This window comes from Lynx rufus, unplaced genomic scaffold (genome assembly GCF_022079265.1).
Source record: "Lynx rufus isolate CCGP_SWC_20201006 ecotype Redwood Valley unplaced genomic scaffold, mLynRuf1.p SCAF_5, whole genome shotgun sequence".
NCBI lineage: Eukaryota > Metazoa > Chordata > Mammalia > Carnivora > Felidae > Lynx > Lynx rufus.
The window spans coordinates 29,757,176-29,780,112 of record NW_025814867.1 but is presented as its reverse complement, the minus strand read 5'-3'; the positions used below and the strand labels follow the sequence as shown (position 1 = coordinate 29,780,112).

At 43.0% G+C, this 22,937-nt stretch overlaps 1 protein-coding gene across 1 annotated transcript in view; it reads right to left on the bottom strand.

Moving 5' to 3' along the window:
- Positions 1-21,610, bottom strand: part of LOC124527128 (inhibitor of carbonic anhydrase-like) — a 40,746-nt gene extending 19,136 nt beyond the window's left edge. The window contains exons 1-8 of the mRNA XM_047100393.1: positions 21,592-21,610; positions 21,288-21,460; positions 9,061-9,169; positions 7,979-8,140; positions 6,616-6,772; positions 5,739-5,794; positions 2,225-2,403; positions 685-856 (exon numbers count right to left, since the gene is read on the bottom strand). Of these exons, the coding sequence (XP_046956349.1) occupies positions 685-856; positions 2,225-2,403; positions 5,739-5,794; positions 6,616-6,772; positions 7,979-8,140; positions 9,061-9,169; positions 21,288-21,460; positions 21,592-21,610 (1,027 nt within the window). The remainder of the gene's footprint in view (positions 1-684; positions 857-2,224; positions 2,404-5,738; positions 5,795-6,615; positions 6,773-7,978; positions 8,141-9,060; positions 9,170-21,287; positions 21,461-21,591) is intronic.
- Positions 21,611-22,937: the final 1,327 nt, after the last annotated feature.

The following is a 22,937-nucleotide window of genomic DNA, read 5'->3' as shown; positions in this document are numbered from 1 at the left end:
CTATTGACCTCACCTCCTCAAGTACACCCTTCTGAGGGGAGGCCTTTCTGAGCACCAGCCCAGGTCAGGACCTTCCGGGGTTTTCTCTGACAGGACTGGGTTGTCCCATCCAGCAGCATTCCCTAGTTGGTAGTCATGTGTTATCTTTGGGGTGGGCCTAATTGTTCTCCCCTCACCCAATAACTGCTCACCACAGTATACCCACATCTAACACAGTGGCTTTTGTAGGTGCTCAATAACTATTGGTTGACTAAATGAAGAAAAAAATAAGGAAGGAAAGAAAGAAAAAATGAGCCATAGGGATCCAGAGGAAGGCAAGAGCTGAATTAACACCCTCTGACATCCTAGTTTCATTCCTAATAGTGGCAGAGGCCATGTTCCCACATCGGTTTGGGATGTGCTATTTCTCCTGGGCACTGGGAAGGTGACCCTGGTTAATACACAGGACTGAGAACCATCATTACTTCAAACTGACTGTAACCTGAAGGTCTTCAAAACCCTTTTGTGATCTCATAATTCAGGCCTTTGGTGCAGCTCAGCAGAAAATCCCCTCACTAACCCCTGGGAGTTGGTAGCTCCCTTAGGCTCCACGGGCCAGTGAAGGTTGGGTAGGGTGAGGCTTGCAGGCACTGGGAAAACTTCTCTGGCTTTCCTGCTCTGCTGCCCTCCCAGGACCTTACACACCTATCCTTAGACGCTGAATGGCAGCAAAATATTTGTATCCCAGGTATAGCTTGGCATCCATCTTAGGAGGGACTCTTAAAAACCCATCGGTAGCATCTGTAAACAGCAAGTCCTTCCCATGAGGAGAGGCAAAGAGCTGGAATTCTGTTGACTTGTCTTTTCCAAAATGTTCCTGTTCAAAGGATAAAACAAACAGAGAAGGAGGGAGGCTGGCATAGCAAGGGAAAGGGAAAACAAACCCAAAACCAAATAAGGAAAACTGAAAGCGAAAAAACATGAGCACCCGAGAGTAAAGACAAAGCGCCTGGCCCACCAACGTCCCTGTGTTTCCTGGGCTTCTCATGTCTCTCTCCAGGGAATACTTTACCCAAATCCCAGCTGGTCTGCCATGTGCGGCTTCAGGGAAACCGCCAGGGGCTCTCCCTCTGAGATTCGCACCAAGAGGTACGGGTTGCTGTATGCCAGGCAGCTGCTCCTCCCCAGTGTCATGTTCCCATGTGACAGGCAGTGAAGGCTGCCTTATTCCTGGCCATTAGTGGCTCTAGTGGCTCTAGTGGTCTTCGTCCTGGAGCGGCTAGTGGTCCAGCACCTGCCACTGAGCCTGGACATCAGGAGTCCTGGGCTCCTCTCCTACCTCAGGCCTACCACTGAAGGACCAGCTGGAAACTTTCCGGCCTCCAAACAATGGAAGGGCCCTTTGCCTACAACTCCCACTAGCTGGCCCAAAGCCATTCCTGACTATTGTACCTACCCCCAAGGTCTTTCCAATGTCTGTCCACTTTTTGCTTTTGCAGTGGCTGTACATGAAATGTGACCTCTGGCAACCTCCTGTACTTCCTAGGGGTACACACAGCTTACTTCCCAGGGCTCAAGAATCTTCCCAGATATACCCTACAAATTAGTTCCTCTGACCTCTACAAAGTACACAATCCAGGTCCCCAAGGTTGTACCATTTCATCTGGTGATAGTTTGTATGTATATTCATCATGTCTCCCATACTCATCTGGGAGCAACTCAAGGGCAAGTCATTGTGCCCTTCATCTCTGAATCCCCAGTGCTAAGCAGGGAGCGCCAAGAGAGAGGGGTCACGGGATGAATAAGGGCTGGATGGGAGAGGCTGCCACCAACACCAGACAGAGAGAACGCTCATGCCGAGAGAACCTGCCACTGAGGGAAGTCAGGAGGGCAGGATCGCATGCCAGTAAGATAATAGGAGAATACTCCATAGAGGAGGGGCACCTGCCCTGCATCGTGAGGACCCTTTAGAACTGAAAAGAAAAAAATGGAGCAATGAGGCACTTCTATAGAGTCTTTGGACCAGGAGGTCAATGATATAAGTGAGGGTTTTATGGCCTCTGCTGTCTATAACATATACAGACTGAGTGGCTTTTCAGTGAAGCAGATGATGTGTGACATGGTTCCTGTCCTACACCCAGAAGAACTTCCAGAGTAGCTAGAAGGGAATGTAGGAAAATGCCCCAAATCCAAGCAGGGACACCCCCTCCCCCAAGCAGGAAGGGAGGATGGTGGGTGGGAATACCTGGGCCTGGTTGAGAAGCTCCCAGATCAAGTCCTCCTTGCCCCCCACCTTTCGAGCCACGACAGCATGAGAAGGGAAATGGGCCAGGTGACAGTCCTTGTATTCATCCACTGACTTCCGGGAGTTGTCCAGGCAGAGCAGCTCATACTGGTCCCTGTCAGCTTTGTTTGGCAGGTTCTCTGGGGGAAGAAAGCCCAGATGAGCCAACTGTAGACAGAGCTATGAGCTGTGGTCCCTGCTGCTCCCTGAATCACAGACACTGTTTGACCTTATTGTAATAACTTTCTAGGCCCAAGATGGAGCTAGTCCTGCCGAGGTGCCACATAAGTAAACCAAAATTTAGATCAGCTTTTGTGTCCCTGCAAATGCTCTGCTTGACCAGAAACAAAGTCTATTCAAATCAGCAAGTCCCCGAACACCAAGCCAACCCTGGGCCTTCTAACCTAGACAAAGTTGACTATATGGCCCCAGTCAATAGTCTATTTGTCTCTTCCTTGTCCTTTATTCATTTATAGAAGCTCCCTGACTTCCACCCCATTTTTCAGCTCTCCAAAAGGAGACTGTCAACTTCATGAAATGTTAAAATGTGTTTGTATCACCTAATTTGTCTTTAACAATTTTTTAACAACCTAAAGAGGACTGAAAGAAAAATTTTTCCAAATACATTTTATACATATGAGGAACCTGAGGCCTCAGGAGGTGAAATGACTGGTTCTCACTGCAGATAGACCCGGGGCTGGGAAGCCTGTTTGGCCCAGGACCCCTCTGACTACCCCACACGTCTGTAACTCTGCCGATATGAATGATGACAGCAAATGTTTTCTGAGCACTCACAGCACACCAAAGACTGTGCTGAAGGCTTTCATTTAATCCTCATAGCAACTGGGGAGGCCAGTGATATGATGATGCCATTCTAGAGATGAGGAAACGTAGGCTCGGAGAGTCAAGGTAACTTGTCAGCTAGTCTGAGGCTGATGCATCACCATGCGAGGACAATCCAGGTCCCGCACTAAAATGGCAGTCCTCCCCTGGAGGCAGAGCCTGCTGGGGAAAGGTGGTGAAAGAGTTGAAGGAGGCATAGGGCCCCAGTCAGGGTACTCTACAGGTACAAAGAGGGCCAGAAAACCTTGTGAGGGAAACAGACTGTTTGGTTCCCCTTATCTTGGTATTTGAAAGTGTTCTGGGTTGAATTGTGTCCCCTGAAATTCCTATATTGAAGTCCTAAATGCCCGTTACCTGAGAACGTGGCCTTACTTGGAAATAGAGTCATTGCAGCTGTCATTAGCTAAGATGAGGTCACACTACAGTAGTGTGAGCCCCTACTCCAGCATGACTGGTATGCTGATAAAAATGATACACACGCAGGGAGAATGCCATGTGAAGAGAAGGACTTAGGTTGGGCCGGTGTGACCACAAGCCAAGGAACACCAAAGATTGTGGCAAACCACCAGAAAGCTAGGGGAGAGGCAAAGAACAGATTCCCCCTCAGAACCTCCAGAAGGAACCCACCCTACTCACACCTTGATCTTGGACTTCTAGCCTCTCAAACTGTGAGAGGCTTCTTTTGCTTAAACTTCTATTGCTTAAGCCACCCAGTTTGTGGTATTTTGTCACGGCAGCCCTAGAAAACTCATAGAGAAGGTCTTTGGGGTTCATAAACTCTCACACTGAAAGGGAAGGAGTACAATTAGAGTTCTTGTATAAGGTTACAAGTTTAATTACGTATGTCGAAGAGAAAATACATTTTAAATCTTTATATTAAAAGAAAAAATTTTAATGATTTAGTAATATCAGAATTCAATTAAAAAAAATCAATATGGTCTAATAGCTCCAGAAAGAAAGAACTTTACCTCAAGGTCCCAGTGGTAGCAGCAGCTCCCCAACACTCACTTGTACCCCAAAAGCCTGATGGATAGTCTCTTATAAACTTCTACTTAAAAGGCAATGAGTGGGGGTTCCTGGGTGGCTCAGTTGGTTAAGCGTCCGACTTTGGCTCAGGTCATGATCTCACAGTTCATGATTTCAAGCCCTGCATTGGGCTCGCTGCTGTCAGAACAGAGCCTGCTTTGGATCCTCTGTCCTCTCTCTCTCTGCCCCTCCCCTGCTGACTCTCTCTCTGTCTCTCTCTCTTTCTCTTTCTCTCTCAAAGTAAATAAATTAACTTTTTTTTCGAAGGCAATGAGTGATCTATATTAGCAGGTAAATGACTTTCAGTAAAAGTAAATGAGGACAAGCTGGGACAACCTGTTGTTTTCAGAAAGTGAAGATGTTTTCAAATGCTTCAGGGTGAGTGTTAGAAGACTCTGCCCACTGGCATAGTAACTGTGAGCACTTGAGCAACCAGAGGAAATAAAAATGACAATTATCTGGAACAACTTGATTCTGGGAAATGAAACCCATGAATGACCCCACTAATCAAATTTACTGATTATTAATAAGACATGCGTCAGTTGCCAAAATGCTAACAAACCAGGTCAGTGTGTAATAATGAGGGGACTGTGAATTGTGAATAGCTGAACAAAGCAACAAAGGACCTTGAACTCCTCTTTCATGCTAGAGAAAGACACTGTGTTGTAAGGAGCTCTGTGAAAAGTGATGACTTAAAGTTTCCTTTGAGGTAGCAGACATTTATCTTAAAAATGAACCTAGCATACTGAATATTCATTTGGTTTAAACATCTTGAACAATACAAGTGTATTCTGCATGTGATAGAAATTTGATTGGTTACAAAACAAAACCCAGATTCTGTAACTTCAATTTGCCTGAAATATTATTTTGGTTTTTTTGTTTCTTTCTGGTAAATGGCCCAAAACTCTTTTTTTTTTTTTAATTTTTTAATCTTTATTTTTGAGAGAGAATGAGAAAGTGGGGGAGCAACAGAGAGAGGAGACACAAGATCCAAAGCAGGCTCCAGGCTCTGAGCTGTCAGCACAGAGGTCAATGTGGGGCTCAAACTCACAATCAGTGAGTTCATGACTTGAGCCGAAGTCAGCCGCTCAACCAACTGAGCCACCCAGGCGACCCGGCCCAAAACTCTTAAAAGTGTTTATTTTTTTCAATGTAGAAACACAAGAGAAATATATTTTTGTCCACAGTAATAATGCTTTTGCAACACCTCTAGTTGTAGATGTGCTAATAAGTTCTGAAATCATTATAATAATTGGTGTGTTTGTTTAAGGTGTTTGAAGCATTTAGGAACCATTTATACTGAAGAATTCGGGAGAATGTGATTACATTTGAAATGGATATTGCAGTGGCTAAGAGAATTGAATTATTACAACTTGTTTTATTAATTGTTAAATACTGTTTCAACTCGTTTAGTAGATTTGCAAACTGAACAAATTGAACACTAAACCAAGTACAAATAACAGAAATGATTTTTATACAGAAACTCTCCTCTATCATTAACGGTCTTGTCATCACCCATCTCTAGAGGTTAGGAAACTTTCAGGTAAGAACCAGTTCCCCTGGCCAGGGTATGGCTCACATGATTCTCCCTCCATCCAGCACTTACCAAACACTGTCATATGCCTCACGAAGGCCACATCCCCCACACCATCCTGCAGACACCTGAGGAATGGGACAGCGATAGTCAGGCCACTGTCCATGACTTGGGCTCACCCCTGCCCTGGCAACCCCCCTGAGGCTTTGCCCTGACCACTGGCTCCCGCGGCTTTGCCCACAGTTTCCCAGACTTCAGTGTGTCCTCACAGAGGCAATGGCCCTGTCTGAGGGGCTTTTGAACCTCCACAGCCAACCCGGGTCTAAAGTAGGCAGGAGCTCTGTAAGCCACAACCCAGGTGATTCTAGGGAGGGATGGTGTGAAAGAAGGACCCGCACTTTCCCCTTCAAAGGCAGCCTAAAGTGATTGATTTTTTTTTTTTTAATAAAGCCCGATACATGGAGGATAAAAACTCAGGATAGCCTTGGATTCCCAGCCAGTTTTGTTCTGGTTTTGACCATTAGCCATTTCTCTTACAGGCATGGAAAGGTGCCTGCAGAGGGCTGAGAGGGAGGTGGGGAGAGGCGAGCACATGTCCCTGACACAAGGAGATGCTCTGCCAGAAATAAGCAAGCTGGGAGGTCTTGGCCTTTGGCCCAGCTGGAAGCCCAAGCCTGTGTGTGTGGATCCCAGAGACCTAGAGATAGGTCTGTTCCCCAAGCCCTCCCTGGTCCAGGAGGGAGCACACAGGCTCCCTGGGGGGCAAAGAGGGGCTCCCACACAGAAGGCTGCTCCTCAGGATGGTTAGGAGTGAGGGTGGGCCATGGGAGGCACTCAGGACCCTGGGTTTCACACTGACACTCTAGGTGGTCTGAGCAGGCCCTGTCTATTCCCTGTGCCTTAGTTTCCCCATCATCAGGGTGAGGAGAAGCAGGGGGGCCCCACTCACTTGAAGGCACCTGAGTAGCCGAAGTACGGTTCCTGGAAGGAGCAGGCACACTTGTCTGTCCCTTTCCCCACACACAGTTGACACAGTCTGGGGAACGCTGTCCTGTTCGCACAGGGGACACAGCTGCCGGAGAAGAACTCGGCCATTTCTGCTGTGGCTGCTCAACACAGACATATGGACCTCAGGGCATGAACTGGCTGGGGGCCTCTGGGTTGTGTATGTGTGTGAGTGAGTGGCCCTCTGTGAGATCCCATGAGGCTGTACATACTTCCCAAGACTGTCCTAAGGAAGCAGATGTCCAGAGGTGGCCAACAGTGCCCATAGCCAAAGAAGTGGATGGCCCAGGGTCCCCATGTGTTCAGACATCACACCAATGTGTGGGCCTGGGGTCCCTAGCATGTCCACTGCAGAGAGCCACCTACCTACACTGAACCACGGGACCGCTCACCTTGTTAACTCACCACCATGGAGGCTCTAGGTGTGGCAGACAGAACTCTAAACACTGCAGGAGCTCCAATTGCCCTTTCTTACCTCGGGACATGGTCCCACCCACCCCTCTCCCCTTTGGATCCAGGAGCTATGGTAGTTGATGGTAGTTCCAGGAATCCATGGGAGAGGGTTGGGATAATTTGCCTGGTGGTTGGTAGGGGGTAGGCCAACAGTCATAACTTTTCAGACAGATGTCCAGCAGTGTCAGACATGGAGGCAAAAGAGACCCCAAGAAAGGGCAAACACGGCCAGAGCTATGGCCCAGGCTTTGGCACTCCATCTGACCCCAAAAGCCCCTTGTTTCTATCACAGGCAAAACATGGATGCTGCAGAGTTGGCAGGGATCAAAAGCACAGAAAGATTTGCCCATCATCTTTCAAAGGCTAACGAGGCACCCTAGACTCCCTTGGCTCATCATAACTGAACAAAAAGGACATAAAAAATTCTTGGCTCCAGTCTGCTCCTCGCTTCTTGCCCCCATCCCAAACCCTCACCCCAGGCACTGAGGCCTGACTGCCGGTGGTGTAACTATAATCCCTAGTGAGCCTTCCTGGGAAGCTGGAAGGGAGTTCCCCTTTCTCATGAGCCCCAGGGATGGCCCTTGTCAAGGCAAACTGCTGGGGTTACAATGAATGTGGGGCTTTCAGAAGCTCAGAGACCAAGGGACCTTTGCCGAGAGAAGACTCAGCTGTCAGCTCCCGAGCGTCGCTGGTGCAGCAAACCCAGCTAGTCACATTTAAATCAGGCTGTCCTCTCCTCACCTTGTAGTTCATGAAACTCAGTGCCTGATAGTGATTATATGGCCCCAACACAATCTATGTGGGTGACTGGCGTAGGAGTCCTGCCTGGGGGCACCCAGCCCTAGCAAGCCTACCTTTTTCAATGGAGTCAGAAGGAAGAAGTACCCCAATGGGGATGTTCCACCCAGCAGACCATCCTAGGCCCGTGTGGCAAGACTTCTTGCCTCGGAGCTGGTTCAGCTGGAAGTCGCTGTCCTTCTTTACCACAGCTACAGCATAATGGTAGGTTTGTGGATCTGCAAAGGAACAGAGTGAAAGGAGGACCAAAGGAAGACACCACATTATTGCTAACTAATCTTCCAGAGTGTGTGCAATGGGCAACTTCAGGAAATCCTAGGACCTGCACCATCTCCTGGTGAACAGGTGAAAAAAGAAAAAAATTGGCCTTTGATTAACAGGAGTGGGGTGGGGGGAGTCCATTTTCAGGGCAATGAACACTAGTTCCTTTAAGCCAGCCCCTTGTAGCCAATGGAGACGTGGGGTTGAGGCCACCGGCTACTACAGGGCCTGCAGGGCATTCTTAGGGAGACCTTCAGCTCCCAGTCATTGTGATGTTACTGTTTTTCCCCAAAGGCTTTTCTCCTTTCTCTGTTTCTTTGCCTGCAGCCCAGACACAATGGTAAAGGTGTGAGAGGCAGGATGCAGGGGTGACCCCGGGATTTTGACAGAGCCCTGAAAGTTGGACACAGATTGAGGTGGGCTGTGCTCATGTACCCACTGATGACAGTTATGGACAAGTATGGGAGGAGGCAAAGCCTTATTCTTCAACTCCCCCCCAAATCTCTCCTCACATCATTCACAGATCCACGTTCTGTAGCAACTGCAGGGGAATTAGCACAGCGAAGAGGCTGTCCAGATCTGTGTGTCTCCAGAGAAGGGCCTCTCAATGGTGCAACCCCACTGGGTAAGTGATGGACTCTGGACAGCACTGCCCCCTCTTATCCAGCAGTACCAAGGGCATTTCGATCAGGATGCATACAGTTCACAATTTCCCAGGGAGAGTCAACATTCTAGCCCTTGTAGGTCAGCATAGATGACAGACTCCTTCAATCCAAAGAGCTCCAGCAACTCTGTTCCCTACAGGCTGACAGAGACCCTGCCTCCCCCTATGGCTGCAGTGTCAGACCAGAGACCTGGGACCCCAGGGAGAACGCACCATCTTTTGACCCAAAGAATTCTGCCACGATGGGCTTCAGGTTAAAGGGGAGCAGGCCTGCCTCAAACACCAAACCTCCTTCGACAGTCACAGCATCTGCTTCATTTGCCTGAAAGAGAAGAGACCAGACCATGAATGGAGCCCCTAACCTAGACCTCTGCCAGGGACACTTGACCCATAGATATCTGCATGGGTCAGACCTCATTTCCTCCTTATTGTCCACTCAAATGTCACCTTCTCAGAAGGCTCTCTCCAACCACATCTTAATACAACCACTCCATGCACAAATGCTGAGCTCCCCCTTTGCTTTTTCCTTCAGTCAACCACCTGACAACCATTCATTGTAAATTCTCTTCCCCTTTGGAATGCAAGCTCCACCAAGGTGGGGATACTTTTTTTGTTTGGTTGGCTTTTTCCTGCTGTATCTCAGAACCTAGAGAAGCACCTCCTATAGGTAAGTGTTCAATAAATTCTTGTTGGAGAAGTGAGTGAGTGAATTGTCAAATATTTCCATCCATAAGAAGTTAGGGCTTGCACTCACAGATCTGGATTCTCTCTTCAAGTATCTGTCAGTCTAGGATTCCTTCCTTCTTGTGAGAAGCAGCAACCTCACAGCCTCTTCTCAGAAGTGAGGTAGATCATTTCTCAACCCATCATGGAAACCTTTTTTTTTTTTTTTTTTTTAAAGAGAGAGAATGAGCAGGGGAGGGGCAGAGAGAGAGGGAGAGAGAGAATCTTAAGCAGGCTCCACACTCAGCACAGAGCCTGACACGGGGCTCAATCTCATAACCATGAGATCATGACCTGAGCTGAAAACAAGAGTTGGACACTTAACCAACTGAGCCACCCAGCTGCCCTTAGAAATAATTTTAAAAATTCATTTATCAATTCACATTTGAAGTAACTTGGCTTTTTCTGAATTTAGTGTTGTGTTTCTATATACTTGCCTCCTTTTTCCTCCTCCCATTTTTTCTTACATATGAATTTTATTTATGTATTTATATATATAGTATATAATTAATACTCTATTTGTTGGATGTATCAGAACTCAATTTAAATTAACTTAGGTAAAAAAGGCATTTAGTATAAAGGTAAAAGGACAAGAAGGCCACTGGGCCTAGTGAATACCATCAAGGTCGGAAGCAATTACATACATGAGTTTCAGTTCATACCCATGGGCTCCAGCTCATTACTGGTGGTTCCAGATTGTTCTTGCTCTTACCCCACTTTACCTACATCTTCCCTTCCTGGCTGCCTCCTCCTCAAGCTCCAACAGCTTATGAAAAGTCAGTAGTCTTAATAGAGACTGTATAACCTGCTTCGGCAACTGCATAAGGTCAAATTCTTGTAACAAATCAATCCCCCCCATAGATGAATTAGAAAAAAAAAATAAAAGTTTGTATTCATGTTTTTGACCCTTACTATTTCCCAATTGTCTTCCAGAAATGACACAGAATTTATAATTCATAATACCAATAACAATGCATATTAATGTCACAGAAACCTACCAGCAAGAAATTCCATCATTTAAGAAATGTTATTACATTTCTAGGTATAAACTGTTACTTTAAGGATGGCTTTATTCAGGGGCCCCTGGGTGGCTCAGTCTGTTAAGAGTCTGACTTCGGCCCAGGTCATGATCTCAGGTTTGTGGGTTGGAGCCCTGCATCAGGCTCTGTGCTGACAGCTCAGGGCCTAGAGCCTGCTTTGGATTCTGTTTCTCCGTCTTCTGTCTACCCATCCCCTGCTTGCACTCTGTTTCTCTCTATTTCTCTCAAAAATATATAAACATTAAAAAAAATTTTTTTAAACAATGGCTTTATTTGCATTTGATCATTAAAAAGTATGAACATTTTTTCCTTTATTGTTTATATCTTTTATTAGTTGTAATTTCTTTTCTGCAAGTGGTTTGTCTATAGCTTGTTATCCTTAAGCATTTTTTACAAATTTAAATGATATCTTAATCTAGTTTTTACATTATGCTGTTTTGTCATAGTTGATGTGAATATATTTTTGTATGCTTAAGGTCTTAAAATCTTTTTTCGTCAAAGATTTAAAACTTTTACATTTCCAAGCTTATCTACCTCTGTGATTTATCTTGTTATGTCTATCTATATTAGTCAAATTGCGTCAAACTGAGAGTTTGTTTGGTAAACGGATTAAACACTTCACTTAATTTTGTTGCTGAAGAGTTACCCAGGGGACACCTGGGTGGCTCAGTCGGTTGAGTGTCCGACTCTTGGTTTCAGCTCACGTCACGACCTCATGGTTGGTGAGTTTGAGCCCCGCATCCAGCTCTATACTGACAGTGTGGAGCCTACTTGGGATTCTCTGTCCCTTCCCCCCCACCTCTCTCAAAACTAAATAAACAAACATTAAAAAAAAAAAGAGGTACCCAGTTGTCTCGCTAAAGAATCTTTTCTTAGTCATTTACTTAGAAAGTTTGCCTTATCACACATATCAGTGTAAATCTATACCTTATCATACATATCTGTGTAAATCTACATGTATCTTACCTAAATTTATTAAGCCTATGGCCCTAGTGCCCTAATGTTGGATATTGATCATAGCTGACATCTGCATCATATCATGTAGACAACTAGATAGATGAATATATATATAGCAAGCTGTGAATAGTGTGAATTTTGTTTGCTTTCAGGCCTCCTAACATCTGCACCAGGACCCTGGTCTTTGTAATACTGCTATTTAAATATTTTATAGTTTCAGGTAGGCCTCCACCACTCCCTTGCTAATTTTCTTTTTTAAAATACTATTTATAGGGGTGCCTGGGTGGCTCAGTCGGTTGAGCATCCGACTTTGGCTCAGGTCATGATCTCACAGTTCGTGGGTTCAAGCCCCACATTGGGCCCTGTGCTGACAGCTCAGAGCCTGGAGCCTGCTTTGGATTCTGTGTCTCCCTCTCTCTCTGCCCCTCCCCCACTCTCACTCTGTCTCTATCTCTCAAAAATGAATAAACGTTAAAAAATTTTTTTAAATAAATAAAATAAAATACTATTTATATTCTTATCCATGTGCTTTTTCTTAAGATTTTGTAATTATTTGATACTTCTAAAAGGACTATACTTTAACGAAAATTACATTAAACTTATTAATTAACTTTGAGAAAATATGCAAGTATTTGATATTTAATCTTCCCATCTAGGAATATGTCATATGTGTTTATTAAGAAATATTGTTCATTTATCCTAGACCTTTGTATTATATTTCTTTTTTTTTAATATGAAATTTATTGTCAAACTGGTTTCCATACAACACCCAGTGCTCATCCCAGAAGGTGCCCTCCTCAATACCCATCACCCACCCTCCCCTCCCTCCCACCCCCCATCAACCCTCAGTTTCTTCTCAGTTTTTATTTTTATTTTTATTTTTTTTTAATTTTTTTTTTCAACGTTTTTATTTTTGGGACAGAGAGAGACAGAGCATGAACGGGGGAGGGGCAGAGAGAGAGGGAGACACAGAATCGGAAACAGGCTCCAGGCTCCGAGCCGTCAGCCCAGAGCCTGACGCGGGGCTCGAACTCGCGGACCGCAAGATTGTGACCTGGCTGAAGTCGGACGCTTAACCGACTGTGCCACCCAGGCGCCCCTGTTCTCAGTTTTTAAGAATCTCTTATGCTTTGGCTCTCTCCCTCTCTAACCTCTTTTTTTTTTTTCTTCCCCTCCCCCAAAGACTTCTGTTGAGTTTCTCAGGATCCACATAAGAGTGAAAGCATATGGTATCTGTCTTTCTCTGTATGAATTATTTCACTTAACATAACACTCTCCAGTTCCATCCACGTTGCTACAAAGGGCCATATTTCATTCTTTCTCATTGCCACGTAGTATTCCATTGTGTACATAAACCACAATTTCTTTATCCATTCGTCAGTTGATGGGACATTTAGGCTCTTTCCATAATTTGGCTATTATTGAGAGTGCTGCTATAAACACTGGGGTACAAGTGCCCCTATGCATCAGCACTCCTGTACCCCTTGGGTAAATTCCTAGCAGTGCTATTGCTGGGTCATAGGGTAGGTCTATTTTTAATTTTTTGAGGAACCTCCACACTGTTTTCCAGAGCGGCTGCACCAGTTTGCATTCCCACCAACAGTGCAAGAGGGTTCCCGTTTCTCCACATCCTCTCCAGCATCTATAGTCTCCTGATTTGTTCATTTTAGCCACTCTGACTGGCGTGAGGTGATATCTGAGTGTGGTTTTGATTTGTATTTCCCTGATGAGGAGCGACGTTGAGCATTTTTTCATGTGCCTGTTGGCCATCAGGATGTCTTCTTTAGAGAAGGGTCTATTCATGTTTTCTGCCCATTTCTTCACTGGATTATTTGTTTTTCGGGTGTGGAGTTTGGTGAGCTCTTTACAGATTTTGGATACTAGCCCTTTGTCCAATATGTCATTTGCAAATATCTTTTCCCATTCCGTTGGTTGCCTTTTAATTTTGTTGATTATTTCCTTTGCTGTGCAGAAGCTTTTTATCTTCATAAGGTCCCAATAGTTCATTTTTGCTTTTAATTCCCTTGCCCTTGGGGATGTGTCAAGTAAGAAATTGCTATGGCTGAGGTCAGAGAGGTTTTTTCCTGCTTTCTCCTCTAGGGTTTTGATGGTCTCACATTCAGGTCCTTTAACCATTTTGAGTTTGTTTTTGTGAATGGTGTAAGAAAGTGGTCTCGTTTCATTCTTCTTCATGTTGCCGTCCAGTTCTCCCAGCACCATTCGTTAGAGACTGTCTTTTTTCCATTGGATATTCTTTCCTGCTTTGTCAAAGATTAGTTGGCCATACTTTTGTGGGTCTAGTTCTGGGGTTTCTATTCTATTCCATTGGTCTATGTGTCTGTTTTTGTGCCAATACCACGCTGTCTTGATGATTACAGCTTTGCAGTAGAGGCTAGTGTCTGGGATTGTAATGCCTCCTGCTTTGGTCTTCTTCTTCAAAATTACTTTGGCTATTTGGGGCCTTTTGTGGTTCCATACAAATTTTAGAATTGCTTGTTCTAGCTTCGAGAAGAATGCTGGTGCAATTTTGATTGGGATTGCATTGAATGTGTAGATAGCTTTGGGTAGTATTGACATTTTGACAATATTTATTCTTCCAACCCATGAACATGGAATGTTTTTCCATTTCTTTATATCTTGTTCAATTTCCTTCATAAGATTTCTATAGTTTTCAGCATACAGATCTTTGACATCTTTGGTTAGGTTTATTCCTAGTTATTTTATGCTTCTTGGTGCAATTGTGAATGGGATCAGTTTCTTTATTTGCCTTTCTGTTGCTTCATTATTAGTGTATAAGAATGCAACTGATTTCTATACATTGATTTTGTATCCTGCAACTTTGCTGAATTCATGTATCAGTTCTAGAAGACTTTTTGTGGAGTCTATTGGATTTTCCATGTATAATATCATGTCATCTGCAAAAAGTGAAAGCTTAACTTCATCTTTGCCAATTTTGATGCCTTTGATTTCCTTTTGTTGTCTGATTGCTGATGCTAGAACTTCCAACGCTATGTTAAACAACAGCGGTGAGAGTGGACATCCCTGTCATGTTCCTGATCTCGGGGGGAAAGCTCTCAGTTTTTCCCCATTGAGGATGATATTAGCTGTGGGATTTTCATAAATGGCTTTTATGATGTTTAAGTATGTTCCTTCTATCCCAACTTTCTCGAGGGTTTTTATTAAGAAAGGATGCTGAATTTTGTCAAATGCTTTCTCTGCATTGATTGACAGGATCGTATGGTTCTTATCTTTTCTTTTATTAATGTGATGTATCACATTGATTGATTTGTGAATCAATCAATTCAATTCATTCCTGCAGCCCAGGAATGAATCCCACTTGATCATGGTGAATAATTCTTTTTATATGCTGTTGAATTCGTTTTGCTAGTATCTTATTGAGAATTTTTGCATCCATATTCATCAGGGATATTGGCCTGTAGTTCTCTTTTTTACTGGATCTCTGTCTGGTTTAGGAATCAAAGTAATTCTGGCTTCATAGAATGAGTCTGGAAATTTCCCTTCCCTTTCTATTTTTTGGAATAGCTTGAGAAGGATAGGTATTATTTCTGCTTTAAATGTCTGGTAGAACTCCCCTGGGAAGCCATCTGGTCCTAGACTCTTATTTGTTGGGAGATTTTTGATAACTGATTCAATTTCTTTGCTGGTTATGGGTCTGTTCAAGCTTTCTATTTCCTCCTGATTGAGTTTTGGAAGTGTGTGGGTGCTTAGGAATTTGTCCATTTCTTCCAGGTTGTCCAGTTTGTTGGCATATAATTTTTCATAGTATTCCCTGATAATTGCTTGTATTTCTGAGGCATTGGTTGTAATAATTCCATTTTCATTCATGATTGTATCTATTTGGGTCATCTCCCTTTTTTCTTTTTGAGAAGCCTGGCTAGAGGTTTATCAATTTTGTTTATCTTTTCAAAAAACCAACTGTTGGTTTCATTGATCTGCTCTACAGTTTTTTTAGATTCTATATTGCTTATTTCTGCTCTGATCTTTATTATGTCTCTTCTTCTGCTCGGTTTGAGGTTTCTTTTCTGTTCTGCTTCTATTTCCTTTAGGTGTGCTGTTAGATTTTGTATTTGGGATTTTTCTTGTTTCTTGAGATAGGCCTGGACTGCAATGTATTTTCCTCTCAAGACTGCCTTCGCTGCATCCCAAAGCGTTTGGATTGTTGTATTTTCATTTTCATTTGTTTCCATATATTTCTTAATTTCTTCTCTAATTGCCTGGTTGACCCATTCATTCTTTAGTAGGGTGTTCTTTAACCTCCTTGCTTTTGGAGGTTTTCCAGACTTTTTCCTGTGGTTGATTTCAAGCTTCATAGCATTGTGGTCTGAAAGTATGCATGGTATGATCTCAATTCTTGTATACTTATGAAGGGCTCTTTTGTGACCCAGTATGTGATCTCTCTTGGAGAAGGTTCCATGAGCACTCGAGAAGAAAGTATATGCTGTTGCTTTGGGATGCAGAGTTCTAAATATATCTGTCAAGTCCATCTGTTCCAATGTATCATTCAGGGCCCTTGTTTCTTTATTGATCCTGTGTCTAGATGATCTATCCATTGTTGTAAGTGGGGTACTAAAGTCCCCTGCATACCACGTTCTTATCAATAAGGTTGCTTATGTTTGTGATTAATTGTTTTATATATTTGGGGGCTCCCATATTCAGCGCATAGACATTTATAATTGTTAGCTCTTCCTGATGGATAGACCCTGTGATTATTATATAATGCCCTTCTTCATCTCTTGTTACAGCCTTTAATTTAAAGTCTAATTTGTCTGATATAAGTATGGCTACTCCAGCTTTCTTTTGACTTCCAGTAGCATGATAGATAGTTCTCCATCCCCTCACTTTCAATCTGAAGGTGTCCTCAGGTCTAAAATGAATCTCTTGTAGACAGCAAATAGATGGGTCTTGTTTTTTTATCCATTCTGATACCCTATGTCTTTTGGTTGGAGCATTTAATCTATTTATATTCAGTGTTATTATAGAAAGATATGGGTTTAGAGTCATTGTGATGTCTGTAGGTTTCATGCTTGTAGTGATGCCTCTGGTACCTTGTCTCACAGGATCCCCCTTAGGATCTCTTGTAGGGCTGGTTTAGTGGTGACGAATTCCTTCAGTTTTTGTTTGTTTGGGAAGACCTTTATCTCTCCTTCTATTCTAAATGATAGACTTGCTGGATAAAGGATTCTCGGCTGCATATTTTTTCTGTTCATCACATTGAAGATTTCCTGCCATTCCTTTCTGGCCTGCCAAGTTTCAGTAGATAAATCCATCACTAGTCTTATCAGTCTCCCTTTATATGTTATAGCATGCTTATCCCTAGCTGCTTTCAGAATTTTCTCTTTATCCTTGTATTTTGCCAGTTTGACTATGGTATGTCGTGCAGAAGATCGATTCAAGTTATGTCTGAAGGGAGTTCTCTGTGCCTCTTGGATTTCAATGCCTTTTTCCTTCCCCAGATCAGGGAAGTTCTCAGCTATGATTTCAAGTACACCTTCAGCACCTTTCCCTCTCTCTTCCTCCTCTGGAATCCCAATTATGCGTATGTTATTACATTTAATTGTGTCACTTAGTTCTCTAATTCTCCCCTCATACTCTTGGACTTTTTTCTCTCTCTTTTTCTCAGTTTCCTCTTTTTCCATAATTTTATCTTCTAATTCACCTATTCTCTCCTCTGCCTCTTCAATCCAAGCTGTGGTCACCTCCATTTTATTTTGCAGCTCATTTATAGCATTTTTTAGCTCCTCCTGACTGTTTCTTAGTCCCTTGATCTCTGGAGTAATAGCTTCTCTGCTGTCCTCTATACTTTTTTCAAGCCCAGCGATTAATTTTATGACTATTATTTTAATTCATTTTATGTTACGTTGCTTAAATCATTTTTGATCAGTTCGTTAGCTGTCACTACTTCCTGGAGTTTCTTTTGAGGAGAATTCCTCCGTTTCATCATTTTGGGTAGTCCCTGGAGTGGCAAGGAACTGCAGGGCTCTTCCTCTGTGCTGTCTGGAGTAACTTGCATTGGTGGGCGGGGCCACAGTCAGACCTGATGTCTGCCCCCCAGCCCACCGCTGGGGCCACAGTCAGACCGGTGTGTACCTTATCTTCCCCTCTCCCAGGGGCAGGACTCACTGTGGAGTGGCCTCTGTCTGGGCTACTTGCACACTGCCAGGCTTGTGGTACTTCTTCAATGGGATCTGGCGTATTAGCCGGGGTGGATCCACAAGGTGCACAGAGGCAGGAGGAGCAGAGTCAGCTCACTTTGCCTTCGGTGGTCCACTTCAGGAGGGGCTCCTCTTCTGTGGCCTCTCGTCTACGCTTGGCTCCGGAGAGTCCATTCTGCTAGTCTTCTGGCAGTTTTCTGGGTTATTTAGGCAGATGTGGGTGGAATCTAAGTGGTCAGCAGGACGCGGTGAGCCCAGTGTCCTCCTACGCTGCCATCTTCCATTTTCTCTCTAAAAAACCACTCTTCTCAGGACTAAATAGCCTGACTTGATGACACAGGAAACACCACGACTGCAGGGCAGGTCCAACCGGGTTTACACCACATCCGTCAGGGTCTGTGAGCCTCAGGTCACTGACCTCACCTCCAGTTTCTCAACTGGGACAGGAAGGCTGGGCCACAGGGGAGAGAGAGCCAGGATCTGTGCTGAGAGAGGACGCTCACAAGGCTGTCGTGTGTTGTCCCTCCACTGCGGAATCTGTATTTGTTAAAATCTTGCAGATCTGTCATGATTTTTTTCCTGAAACATTTTTCTATTATATTACAGTAGATTATATTGTAGCATAATAGAATTATAGTATGTTATTTAAAATTTTTTAATGTTTATTTATTTTAGAGAAAGAGAAAGAGAGAGAGCACAAGTGGGGGAGGCGCAAAGAGAATGGGACAGAGAATCCTAAGCACGCTGTTCACTGTCACCCCAGAGCCCAGTGTGGGGCTCGAACCCATGAACCGTGACATCATGACCTGAACTGAAGTTGGATGCTCAACCAGCTGATCCACCCAGGTGCCCCTATAGTACATTATTTTAAATAAAAATAAGTCATAAATTTGGGTTACTTTTCCCCAACTAATGACTGTTGTATATGAAAATGACATTGTGATATGTTTATCTTTTGCCAAACTAATTTATTCATTCATAAATAATTGTAGTAATATTTTTCTTTTTTTATAGTTGTACCACAATTTGTTTATTTATTAACCAGTTGATGGACATTTGAATTGTTTTTAATTTTAACATTATGAAAAAAGCAACTGTAAACATTAACATACAGGTGCTTATGTAGACATATGTTTTTATTTTGCAGGGGAGTAGATACACAAAAAGGGTAGTATGGTAATTGTATATTTAACTTCAGGAGAAAGTTCCAAACTGTTTTCTAGATATGCTATTTTGCATTCACACCAGCACTATCTGAGGGTTTCAGTTGCTCTAAATCCTTATTAACACTTAATGTGATCTGTGTATTTTATTTTGACCATATTAGTAGATAAGTAGTGCTATTGTCTTGATTTCCATTTCTATAATGACTAATAACTTTGGATATATTTTTATGTGCTAATTTGCCATCTGTATGTGAGTGGATGTCTGTTCAAATCTTTTGCTTATTTAAAAAATTGGGTTGTCTCATTATTATTAGGTTTTAAGTTTGTTTTTTTGTTTCATTTTAATTTACATCCAAGTTAGTTAGCATATAGTGCAATAATAATTTCAGGAGTAGAATCCAGTGGTTTATCCCCTGCATATAACACCCAGTGCTCATCTCAACAAGTGTCCTCCTTAATGCTCCTTGCCCATTTAACCTATCCTTCCACCCACAACCCCTGCAGCAACCCTCAGTTTGTTGTCTATATTTAAGAGTCTCTTAGGGGCGCCTGGGTGGTTCAGTTGGTTGGGACTCTAACTTTGGCTCAGGTCATGATCCCACTGCTCATGGATTTGAGCCCTGCATCGGGCTCTGTGCTAACAGCTCAGAGCCTGGAGCCTGCTTCAGATTCTGTGTCTCCCTCTCTCTCTGCCCCTCCCCCACTCACACTCTGTTTCCCTCTCCCAAAAATAAACGTTAAAAAAATTTTTTTTTAAATCTCTTGTTTTGCCCCCTCCGTGTTTTTATATTATTTTTGCTTCCCTTCCCTTCTGTTAATCTGTTTTGTATCTTAAATTCCACATATGAGTGAAGTCATATGATATTTGTCTTTCTCTGACTGGCTAATTTTGCTTTGCATAATACCCTCTAGTTCCATCCATGTTGTTGCAAATGGCAATATTTCTTTTTTTTTTTTTGATTGCCAAATAACACTCCATTGTGTGTGTGTGTGTGTGTGTGTGTGTGTGCGTATATATATATATATGTATATATATATATATATATATATATATATATATACACCACATCTTTATCCATTCATCTGTCGATGGACATTTGGGCTCTTTCCAAACATTGGGGTATGTGTGCCCCTTTGAAACAGCATACCTGTATCCTTTGGATAAATACTTAGTGCAATTGCTGGATTGTAGGGTAATTCTATTTTTTATTTTTTGTGGAACCTCCATACTGTTTCCCAGAGTGGCTGCATCAGTTTGCATTCCCACCACAAATGCAAAATGTTCCTCTTTCTCTGCATCCTTGCCAGCATCTGTTGTTGCCCGAGTTGTTAATTTTAGCCATTCTGACTGGTGTGAGGTGGTTATTTCATTGTGCTCTTGATTTGTATTTCTCTGATGATGAGTGATGTTGAGCATTTTTTTCGTGTGTTTACTAGCCATCTGGATGTCTTCTCTAGAAAAGTATCTAGTCATGTCTTTTGCCCATTTCTTCACTGGATTATTGTTTTTGGGGGGGGGTTGTTGAGTTTGATAAGTTCTTCATAGATTTTTGATACTAGCCTTTAATCTGATAAGTCATTTGCAAATATCTTCTCCCATCCCATCAGTTGCCTTTTAGTTTTGTTGTTTCCTTTGCCATGCAGAAGATTTTTATCTTGATGAGGTCCCAATAGTTCATTATAGTAATATTTTTCTTGATTCTACCCTACTTTCCAGGCATGCAATCATCTGAAAATATTGATATTTTATTTGTTTCTTTCTACTTCATATGTATTTTGTATCTTATTGCATTACTGGAAAATTCCAAAAACAATGTTAAATAATAATGGTGATACGACAGCTTCTTATTTCTGACTCCAGTGCAATCCTGGCTTAGCTTTCCTGTTGGCATTTTCACTGAATCCTTCTCTATTAGTTGTTTAATTACTATTATTGCTTTTACTATTAATGAATGTTGAGAACCTATATTTTTCTCTCTACACGGTCCCTGTACTTTCAGGTCTTTAGCTTATTTCCTTCTCCTTTATTTTTTTTTTAATTTTTTTTTAATGTTTATTTATTTTTGAGACAGAGAGAAACAGAGCATGAATGGGGGAGGGTCAGAGAGAGGGAGACACAGAATCTGAAACAGGCTCCAGGCTCTGAGCGGTCAGCACAGAGCCCAAGGCGAGGCTCAAACTCACAGACCGTGAGATCATGACCTGAGCCGAAGTCGGCCGCTCAACCGACTGAGCCACCCAGGCGCCCCTATTTCCTTCTCCTTTAAAGCATGGTCTAGTTCCTGTGGGAAGAAAGTTGTTCTGAAGCAATAAACACTAACAAGTACAGAAAAACGAAGTATGGATTTTCTTCCATTCTCCTTTGGGCAGCTGTGACTTACCCAAATGGACTTGATGCACTCAAAGTGAGAGGCTCTCTTCACACAGGTGACATGAGGACCATCTGCTGGAAGGACTTTTTTCATGTTGTCACTGAAATCAGAGCACTTACTGGCCTCATGATTTGAGACAGTGCACCACCTCACAGTTTTCCCAGGGACAGCCAGACACAGACCTAGGGGACAGATGCCAGAGGTGTAAGGAACCCACAGTGCTCATCTTTCTCTGCTGGCAGAAGAAGTTAAAGACAAGGTAAATGGTTGCCTGAGTGGGATAGACAAAAATTGGGTTGGCTGCATGGCTCACCTGAGTTTTCAGGTCCCATTTCTCTGATTGTGCCTTTCCCCTTGGAGAAACAAACCCAAAAGCACCTCCCAAAAGCTAAACAGAATTACCACATGACCCAGAAATCCCACCCCTCAGTATATATCCCAAAGAATTGGAAGCAGGTACTCAAATACACATACATGAATATTCATAGTAGCACTGTTCACGATGGTCAAGAAAGGCAGAAACAACCTAAATGTACATCAATGGGTGAATGGATAAACAAAATATAGTATATCCATACAATGAAATATTATTCTGCCATAGAAAGAATGAAGTATTGCTATATGCTACAACATGGATGAACCTCAAAAATAATATGTTAAATGAAAGAAGCCAGTCACAAAAGGCCACACATTATATAATCCTACTCATATGAAATATCTAGAATAGGTAAATCTATAGAGACACAAAACAAACTGGTGGTTGCCAGGGGCTGGGAGAGAGGGGAATGGGAACTGACTGCTTAAGGGGCACAGGATTTTCTTTTGGAACTAGATAGAGATGGTAGTTACACAACACTGTGAGTATACTAAATGCCACTGAAGGGGCGCCTGGGTGGCGCAGTCGGTTAAGCGTCCAACTTCAGCCAGGTCACGATCTCGCGGTCCGTGAGTTCGAGCCCCGCGTCGGGCTCTGGGCTGATGGCTCAGAGCCTGGAGCCTGTTTCCGATTCTGTGTCTCCCTCTCTCTGCCCCTCCCCCGTTCATGCTCTGTCTCTCTCTGTCCCAAAAATAAACGTTGAAAAAAAAAATTTAAAAAAGAAAAAAAAATGCCACTGAATTGTATACTTTTAAATGATTAATTTTATGTTAATTAATGTCACCTCAGAAAAGAAAAAATATAAAAGGTGGGAGGGTGCCTGGGTGACTCAGTCGGTTAAGCATCCAACTCTTGATTTTGGCTCAGCTCATGATCTCGTGGTTCATGAGTTCGAGCCCCACATTGGGCTCTGTCTGCACTGACAGTGTGGAACCTGCTTGAGATTCTCTCTCTCTTCCCCTCCCCTCCTCTTGCTCTTTCATTCTCTCAAAATAAATAAATAAACTTAAAAGAAAAACCTATGGGAAGGAATCTTCAGCCTACTGATTTAGTCATTCTTTTGACATTAGATACTCTAACCTTATACGGTACTAATTGCTGGGGCACTAAAATCAGTACATGTTTGTTTCATTTTAAGCTATAGTAATAAGTTTAGAGACTATTTTAAAGGCAAAATGCTGCTTACAAATCTGTAGTATTTGAGCCAAATGTTATTTTAAATAAAATCTAGAAGATGAAAGTACAGCAGTAGCAAATCCCAGTTTTGGATGAAGTCCTGTATG